Source organism: Myotis brandtii, unplaced genomic scaffold (assembly GCF_000412655.1).
Source record: "Myotis brandtii unplaced genomic scaffold, ASM41265v1 scaffold278, whole genome shotgun sequence".
NCBI classification, from domain to species: domain Eukaryota; kingdom Metazoa; phylum Chordata; class Mammalia; order Chiroptera; family Vespertilionidae; genus Myotis; species Myotis brandtii.
In genome coordinates this window covers 1,097,541-1,107,446 of record NW_005360594.1, presented here as the reverse complement: position 1 = coordinate 1,107,446, position 9,906 = coordinate 1,097,541, and the positions used below count along the sequence as shown (strand labels likewise).

At 37.1% G+C, this 9,906-nt stretch overlaps 1 protein-coding gene across 5 annotated transcripts in view; it reads right to left on the bottom strand.

Annotated features, from left to right (window-relative positions):
- Positions 1–9,906, bottom strand: part of RAB3GAP1 (RAB3 GTPase activating protein subunit 1 (catalytic)) — an 88,293-nt gene that overhangs the window by 42,030 nt on the left and 36,357 nt on the right. For all 5 annotated transcript variants that reach the window (XR_001362603.1, XM_005868871.2, XM_005868872.2 and 2 more), the window contains exons 8-9: positions 6,648–6,747; positions 3,125–3,206 (exon numbers count right to left, since the gene is read on the bottom strand). Coding sequence is in view for 4 of the 5 variants with exons in the window: in XM_005868871.2 (XP_005868933.1) it covers positions 3,125–3,206; positions 6,648–6,747 (182 nt within the window). In the remaining variant the exon portion in view is untranslated. The remainder of the gene's footprint in view (positions 1–3,124; positions 3,207–6,647; positions 6,748–9,906) is intronic.

Genomic DNA, 9,906 nt, shown 5'->3' with positions numbered 1-9,906 from the left:
CCCTGATTGGGACTGGGCAAGATGGCCCCTATAGGCCCAATTGTCGGCCAGGCTGAGGGACCCCCCCACCCGTGCATGAATTCGTGCACCGGGCCTCTAGCACAAATATATTGTGCAAAAGATAAGTTAACATAGCAGGCCTAATAGGACTACTTGCAAGGCTGGCCCTTGGCTTGATATCTTGGAACTTGAATTTCAGAAGGGTTCCTACCATTTCCTGATAAAAGTAGCTCACTGTGCCTAAACTACTTGTGCAAACAATATGATTTAAGTTGAATACCCGCTTTCTTTCTTTTTTTAAATATATTTTATTGATTTTTTACAGAGAGGAAGGGAGAGGGATAGAGAGTTAGAAACATCAATAAGAGAGAAACATCAATCAGCTGTCTCCTGCATACCCACTACTGGTGATGTGCCCACAACCAAGGTACATGCCCTTGACCAGAATCAAACCTGGGACCCTTCAGTCGGCAGGCCGATGCTCTATCCATTGAGCCAAACTGGTTAGGGCCCTACTTTCTTTTTGATATATTTTAGGTAGAGGGTGCCTACGTGACCAGCCCCAGATAAAAACCCCAAGCATTGCCCTGGCTGAGTGGCTCAGTTGGTTAGAGCATAGTCCCATACACCAAAAGGCTACAGTTTTGATTCCTGGTCAGGGCACATACCTAGATTGCAGGTAGTATTCCTGGTTGGGGCACATATGGAAGGCAACTGATTGATGTCTCCCTTGCACATCGATGTTTCTCCCCCCCCCCCCCCCAATCAATAAAAATTATAAAAACATAACAAAACAACAACCATAACCCTGGGTCAGGATAAAAGAACAACAAACAAACCCTAAGCATTGAGCCTCTAATGAGCTTCCCTGGTAGATAGCCTTTCACACATCACAATGCATTGCTGGGAGAATTAAGTGTATCCTGCGTGACTACACTGGGAGAGGAAGCTTGTGCCTAGTTTGCTCTGGATCTCACCCTATGTGCCTTTTTCCTTTGATTTTTTCATTGTATTCTTTTGCTGTAATAAATCATAGCCACAAGCACAACTGTTGAGTTCCATGAGTCCTCCTAACAAATCACTGACCTGAGGGTGGTCTTGCAGACCCTTGTTGCACATGCATTTATACACACCAAATTCACACATAGAAAAAGTGGCTGGAAGAACACATATCAAGCTGTAATTAGTGATCTCCTATGAGTGGTGGGATTATGAATTTAGTGAATTTTTTTTTTTACTGTCTAGATTCTAAATTCACTTCTTATGTTTGGGGACTACAGAAACCAAAAAGAGCCAATTACATTAATTCACTAATCTTTGGTGGTGCTTGACTAATTGGCAACTCCAGTCGGAGACTCGGAATCCACAAGTACGGTTTAGAATCCACTGTGAAAGCAGGGCCAGCTCTCCACAATAATGCAGTGTAACCTCAGTTATGAACTGAGCAACTAGACACCCTTGGTTCAAGCCTATTTTCCAACTCCCATCCTATAATGGTTCCAATTAAACATTTGAGTTACCAAATATCTTTCCAATAAAGATGATTAGAGTTTAAAACTCTAAGCTCCTGAGTGATTTTAGGTATTAACCTCAGATTCAGTTCCTAAGCTTTTATCACTATGTCCTCTCCTCTCCCTCTAACTATAGAACACTTTCTTTGACAAGAAGAAAGGACACTAAAAAAAGCCTCTTCATTTCCTCTTCCACTGCCAAAGATTCCTTTTTAAAAGCATAGCGCCCACAACATTTCTAATCACCATTTGACTTAACTGGTCTTCCATATGTATCACCTTACCCCCAATTTATTTGTGCATTCTTCTTTAATCATTTGTTTCTCTACTGACTCCTCATCACATATAAAATTAGAAAGAAATATTTAATAACTAATTATTTCAAATTTCTACTACCAGGTCAATTTTATTCTTTCCACGTAAATTTTCATTAAGCAAAATTCAAATGAATGAGTCAGTTGGAGGGTGATAAATCTATCTGTGAGTCACCATATACAATTTCTCTTGTTTGCTGTATTCTAGCCATGCTGGCCATCTTGCATTTCCTCCAATAAACAAACTAAACTCTTTCCTACATCAAGACCCCTTGCACAGGCTCTTCCTTCCACCTGGAGTGGTCGTTCTCTAACTCTTTGCCTGTATAAGTCCTCCCCTAACTGAGACTAAAGTTAAATATACTTCCTTTGAGAACCCTTTCCTGATGGTGCCCCAATCTAAACTAGCTCCTAATTTTACTGTCATTACAGCCTGTACTCTTCCTTCAATTATCCCTCAACTTGTATGTTTATGTAGGTGATTATTTCAAGTCTATTTCCTTCAACTAGACTGTAAATACCAAGAAGGCAGATACTTTTATTAACTTCTGTATCTTCCTCATTTAGCATTGTGCCCAGCTCATGTAATAAAAAAATGTTAATTACAAAAGATACTCACTTTTTCTTCTCCTGAGTAATTTTTAAAGTATTATTATTTCTAACTCTATGTAAGATTATTAAGAATGTACATATACATGTGTATATATTTTTTCATTAACCAAATAGTTTAACTTAACAAATAAGATAGCTTCTAAATCACCATTGCTTATATTTTCCAAATATTTTATTACTGTGATTAAACTTTCCAAGCCCCACATTTTCTTGTGAAACAACTTTTTCTTAAACTTCAGTAGCTCTTTTAGAAAAGCAGGTGGGTAACCTAAGAGGTTACCCTTATGCCTTAAGTCTTAAACTTAAGTCTTAATTTGTACATTTTGAAAAAAGTAGTCAGGAAAAATGTAAATGTTAATTCTGGGTGAAAGATACATGAAAGTTTGTTACATATAACAGTCACAACCTGTTTTCAATATTTCAAATGTTTCCCAAAAAGTAGACCAAGAATCACTTCTATAAGAAAAATCAATAAATGGTATTATATATATTTTATACATTATTTTAAAGCTTCTTATTACTTAAGTTACAGAGAGAGAAAAAAAGAAGAACAGATTGTTAGTCATAGGTCTGAATCCAGTACTATATTCATTGCAGGAGGCTACATTATTAAAAAGCACAGTAAAATCAGTATTAATGTAATTTTTAAAGTGAAGTCCCATAAATCAAATAGATTGAAATTCTCACCTTATAGGATCTTCACAGGCACCAAATGGTAGCTTGCCAAACTCCAAACCTCCAACTTCCCCTCCTACAAGGGCATCTATATCTAAACAAAATAAACATTTTTCCATTATTGAGCAAAAAATAGAGAGAAGAATTAGTTAGGTTAGCCCTTTGGAAGATTATAGATTTAAAAATGCCTACTTCGTCCTAACCGGTTTGGCTCAGTGGATAAAGTGTCAGCCTGCGGACTGAAGGGTCCCAGGTTCGATTCCGGTCAAGGCCATGTACCTTGGTTGTAGGCACATCCCCAATAGGGGGTGTGCAGGAGGCAGCTGATCGATGTTTCTCTCTCATCGATGTTTCTAACTCTCTATCCCTCTCCCTTCCTCTCTGTAAAAAATCAATAAAATGTATTTTAAAAAAATAAATAAAAGTGCCTACTTCAAGAGCTCATACAGCAAGTCAGGTATTAAAGACCTGCAAGCAGTCAGGTATTAAAGACTTGCCCCAAGAAAACTATAGTAAAGGGACACAACTCCTATTCCTATTTATCCAGTGTTTAATTCAAATCATGCATTCCAATTTTAACCTCCTTAAATATTTCTTAAATATTATTCAAAAGAACATTATTTTGCATTTCCTAAGAATGTGATTAATATCATCTAAAAGAAAGATTATCCAAGTATTAAAAAATTTAAGCACTGCCCTACATTCATTAGTTTTGCTGTCGATAGTTTCTGAATAACAAATTAGTCATCAAGAATAAAATCATATTTCAGTTGATAGTACATGCGAATATATAAAGTTCACCAAAGAATTTCCTTTCCATTAAGAATGGTTATCTGAGATCAGAGAATTTAGAAGGTAAAACACTCCCCTAAGTTCCATTCCTCTTGAAGAAGTAATAAACACTTCTAAAACACATCAAAAGGATTTATTTCTATCTGAAATAATACAGATGGTTATTTTTAAAGTATTCATACTACCCTGGGAATTCCTAAAATTAAAGTCTACTATTGAGTTATGAACATGCACAGATTTGCTAAAATCATGTTTGACGAACTATACCCTAATTAAATTATTAAAATTAGTCATTATATAAGGTTCACTTACTTGATTCAGTAAACTTTCTCAAGTCAATTCAATCCATTTTTCCAACTAAAGAATGCTTACAATAATAAAGATCACAATGACTAGCTTTATTACAAGATGCCAATTTTTGAGAGCTTCAAAATTTATAATAAGCACATTTTGTAAATTATAATTACTAGACTATAACTGCACAAAAGTTTTAACTAAGTTAAAAGTTGAGAAGTAATATTATGAAATGAAAAGACCATGAGATTTAGAGTTTGACCAATGTTTGAATGAGAACTTTATCATTTGGTGACCATGTGACCTCAGTCCGGTTACTTATGTTCTCTGAGAAAGATAGTAATATCTGTAAATGAAAATTATATGAAATAATATATAAAATGCCAAGCACAGGGTCTGGTTCATATTACATTTTCAATCCCTTTATTCTCTGTATAGGAGAAAACAGTAAAAATGTATATGGCCTTCAATCCACTGAAGAGGAAGGTTAAAATTTTTATATCCATTTAAAAAAATCGGCAATAGAATGTTAACAAAGGCCTTATTGGCAATAAGAATTACACTGCTAAAATTTTGGCTCTTGGGCTTCTTAGATCAGCAACAGACCAAGGTACCATCATGGGAAATCTTTAAAATTGACTAATATTAGAGCAGCCTTTAAAAAAGAAAAGAAAAGGAGGGTAGGAATTTAAACTTATAACTAGAAGCTAACTATAAATTGTCTAGTGCAGTGACGGCGAACCTTTTGAGCTCGGCGTGTCAGCATTTTGAAAAACCCTAACTTAACTCTGGTGCCGTGTCACATATAGAAATTTTTTGATATTTGCAACCATAGCTAAACAAAGACTTATATTTTTGATATTTATTTTATATATTTAAATGCCATTTAACAAAGAAAAATCAACCAAAAAAATGAGTTCGCGTGTCACCTCTGTTACAGGTTCGCCATCACTGGTCTAGTGGATACTGTTGTCTGAGAACTAAAATTACCAAAACAAACATTTGAGTCTTTCTTCTAATATATATGTCAGTTCAGCTTTTATTTCCTCTTGCTGTAGTTTAGATGCAGCTCTTTTATTGTACACTAGAGGCCCAATGCACCAAATTTGTGCAAGAATAGGCCTTCCTTCCCCTGGTTGCTGGCACAGGCTTCCCTCTGACACCCGGGACCAGGGCTTCCCTCCCAGCCCTGGCTTTGTCCGGAAAGTTGTCCGGAAGGATGTCCAGTCTAATTAGCATTATTATGTTTTTATTATTATAGATTAGTTTCAAATTATTCAGTGGTACATAAACTAAGATAGTAGTAGTATATATAACTACCAAAGCTAAGAGTGTATTACATTACTTTTAATATCATCCCAAGATTACCAATTTATTATTTTCAATCCTATAAATAACCAACTACTTAGAATAAAAATAAACAGTAAAGAATATTCTTTAATTCTCATTTAATTCTCATTTATTTCTCTGTGAGGGAGGGAGACTGAAAAATATTTTCAGGCTAGTAATCCTTATAATAATTTAAGTTTGTATTTTATTTCTTTTTAGATATACATGAATATAATTACACTTTTAAGTAAGAGAAACACCCAGGAAACAAAACCTCACTTAATTAGGCTCTATGTCTCTCAGGCTGAGCTTTTCTAGAACTTTTATGACATCTTATTTATATTTGTGTCTCTAGCACAGTCTGGCCTATTATAAGCCTACTAGAGGCCCGATGCACAAAATTCATCCTTCCCCCAGCTGCTGGCACTGACTTCCCTTTGGCACCCGGGACTTGGGCTTCCCTCTGGCCGCTGGCAGGCATCTGGGACCCGGGCTTTGCTCTGGCCCCGGCTTCGTCTGGAATGACGTCCGGTCTAATTAGCATATTAGGCTTTTATTATCATAGATAATTAATGATTGTTGAATGAAGCAGTATTTCAATGGCTAAGCAAGTAAATTGATTTTAATTGCATTTTTATCAAACGCAAGTTAAAATACAATATTCTACAGGTCTTCCCATCATAAGTATATGTGTATACAAACATTTTTTATTCTGCTTTCCTTATTTAACACTCTTCTTCAAACTCTATAAAGTTCTCTGCAGTCCATCCTCAGCTTATGATAGCTTCTCTTATTATAATATTCTAAAAACAGACATTTTAATCATTCACTGCATATAGCACATGATGTTCCACAGCAGGAGGATGCTTTATAAGCAGTATTAGCTTTCAAAGACAAGTTGTCAAGCATAGAGTAATACTGTCTCTAGGACAATCTAAAGAGTTTTTTTTTAAGAGAAAAAAATGAAGGAAATGAAATCAGCAATATTGCATTTAGAATGGACTACAGATATTTCAAATTTAAAACACCTAAAACACACTCTTAAATAATTTTAATTTCTGAATATATTTTCTTTTCTATTTATATTCAGTAAGTGAAATATAGTTTTAAATTATCTCACCTGGAGGTTGCTGAGGCCAAAAATACTGCTGCCAATCCTGAAGTACATAGGTCAATCGAATAGCAATACTAACTGCAGGCAATGGTGTTAAAGGGCATCCCTAGGAAATAAATGCAAAGACAGAATGGTGTAGCTTAAAAAACACACAAAGTATTTTAAAAAACAATGCCAGAGAACAAAATGATATTAGAATAAAACTGTTTAAATTACTACCTGGAAACAAGATACTAAATCCTATTAAGCAAATTACTCTTTCAAAATATCTTATACAATTTCAATTATACAAGTACTAGAGGCCCGATGCACGACATTCGTGCAAGAGGGCTCTGCCCTCGCAGCCCCAGCTGCCTTGGCCCTCACATTCCTGGCTTCATCCAGAAGGTTGTCCAGACGGTTGTTCTGCTGGTCAGCCATTCGGTTGATTTGCATATTACACTTTTATTATTATAACTAGAGGCCTGGTGCACGAATTCGTGCATGGGTGGGGTCCCTGGGCCTGGCTGGCGATCAAGGCCTATTGGGGGGCTGGCTGGACAGGGGGAGGGACCGCCGGAGGTTGGCTGGCCCGGGGAGAGGGGCTGTGGGAGGTTGGCCAGCCAGCGGGGGGAGGCAAGGGGCCACGGGAGTTTGGCCAGTCAGGGGGAGGGGCTGCAGGAGGTTGGCTGTGGGAGTGCACTGACCACCAGGGGGCAGCTCCTGTGTTGAGCGTCTGCCCCCTGGTGGTCATTGCACATCATAGCAACTGGTCAACTGGTCATTATGGTCATTTGGTCGTAACAGTCACTTTGGCTTTTATATATATATAGATGTCTTTTTTAAAAAATTAATTGTCTAAAGTTTTACATGTGTCTCCTTTTTCCCCATTTGATGCCCCCCGCCAACCATTCCCACCCCAGGCTAGCCCCCACTATAGATAATTTCTTACTATTCTCTTCAGCCATATTAAATTTGAAAAACCTATAATTCATTTTTTAAACAAGGTAAAACTATTACCAACTGTAAGACTAGGTTTGGGGAGATGATAGATGTCTTTTCTTTCTTTTAAATGAAAATAAACTCAAATTAAAGCCAGTCTTGAATACTGAACCAAAGTTTTAGGCTAAAACAAATGGTCACTCATGTAAACTAATTTACAGTAATGAATCAGTTAACAGAAGATTTAGATTTATCTTTACCTTCATTAAAAATCATAAAAATTAATGTCATCCAAACATCCTGTGACTTCAGCTTCCCTTAATACTACTCATCCTACATAAATGTGGAATAGGGCTTAAAAGTGCATAGGAATCACTTCAGGAGCCTGTGAAAATGTAGATTCAATAGTATTCTGCATATCTAACCAGTTTCCAGGTGTTGTAGATACTGCTGGTTAGGAGGAAGAAGAGACATTTAGCTCAACAGCAGCATCTATAAATGTCACTAGTAGCTTTAACTGAATACAAACTTAACCTAAAGTCACAATATAAGGTGGTTGCCAAAAAGATCATTTGGTTTTGGGTTGCTGTATCCTATACAAGCAAGATAAGATTCTGGCTGGTCACTAATCATCTTTTTAGCCAGGTCCAGATAGCAAATGAGAGCTCACATGTAATAAGGTACAAATGGTCTAGAAACTATAACAAGGTTGCTTTGTAACGTAACCTCTGCTCCAGTCAGATAGCAATGTAGATAAATATAGAAAGAGAAAACCAAAAAGAAATAGCTAAGATCAAACATGACATATATATCTTTGTGGGCCCTAAAAAAGGAATGGAAAAATGATAAATGGGGCTCAAGGCACATGCCTGCTGAGTTGACAGCCTAGGATTGCAGACTGCACTATATGGGACCAAAAGTGTTCCACACAGAAGAAGGCGGGCACTGCAAGACCCTCTGTTTAAGACAGACACTGGGGCAGGGCACTCCTGCTTGGTACAGTGGCCTTGTTGGAAGCTATGGGACTCGGAAGAATTATTGTGTAAGGGGAAAACACTCACTCTTATGATCTGAGCAAATAATGCAGTAACTCTAATACCCCAAATATCACCACAGAATAAGAGGCTCCAAACACCATTTTAAAATGTGTTTCTGAAATATTCTGGAGGTAGGGAGCAACCACAAAACCACTAGAAAAAGTGGGAGAAAAAGTTTAAAATGTTAAATATTTAAAATGAGCCTGCAAAAAATTTTTATCCAAAACATGATGAAATGTAGTTCTAAAAGAGACAAATATCAAAATCAACAATCCAAATATAAAACCATGAAATATAAAGAGCACCTGGGGGGGAAAATGAAGAATGTCTAAACAGAAAAAGAAAAAAATAGTGTGTGAAAGTTTTTAAAGATTTAGAGGCGCCCTGGCCTGGTAGTTCAGTTGGATGGAGTGTCATCCCATACACCAATAGGCAGGCTCAATTTCCAGTTGGGGTGCATATACTAGCACAGTGATGGCGAACCTATGACATGCGTGTCAGAGGTGACACGTGAACTCATTTTTTTGGTTGATTTTTCTTTGTTAAATGGCATTTAAATATATAAAATAAATATCAAAAATATAAGTCTTTGTTTAACTATAGTTGCAAATATCAAAAAATTTCTATATGTGACATGGCACCAGAGTTAAGTTAGGGTTTTTCAAAATGCTGACACGCCAAGCTCAAAAGGTTCACCATCACTGTACTAGTAGGAGCTAACTAATTGATGTTTCTTTCTCTACCTCTCCCTCTTTCTCTCTCAAAATCAATAAAAACATATCCTCAGGTGAGGATTTAAAATTATTTATATATATATATTTTTTTGAGGATTGTGGCAGAACAGGATTTAAACTTAAATTTTATGTGACACCAGAGTGCAGATCTGCTCCCACCCAAAAGGAAGTCTTTTCTAATAATTAAATATATGTAAAAATAAAATCAAGTGCCAGTGAAAAATAAGAGCACTGGGACACTTCAAGTAGATGTTAAAGAGTAATTTTTATAAAGATAGTATAGGAGATTTACATACTGGGTAGCTTTAACTATACACAATCATAAAACAACTAGAGGCCTGGTGCACAAAAATTTGTGCACTCAGGGGGGTCCCTCAGCCTGGCCTATGCCCTCTTGCAGTCTGGGACCCCTCGGAGGATGTCCACCTGCTGGCTTAGGCCCGCTTCCTGGGAGATTGGGCCTAAGATGGTAGTCAGAAATCCCTCTGGCAGCCCGGCAGCCCTCGGGGGATGTCCACTTGCCAGCAGGGAGCAGGCCTAAGCTGCAGTCGGACATCCTTAGTGCTGCTGAGG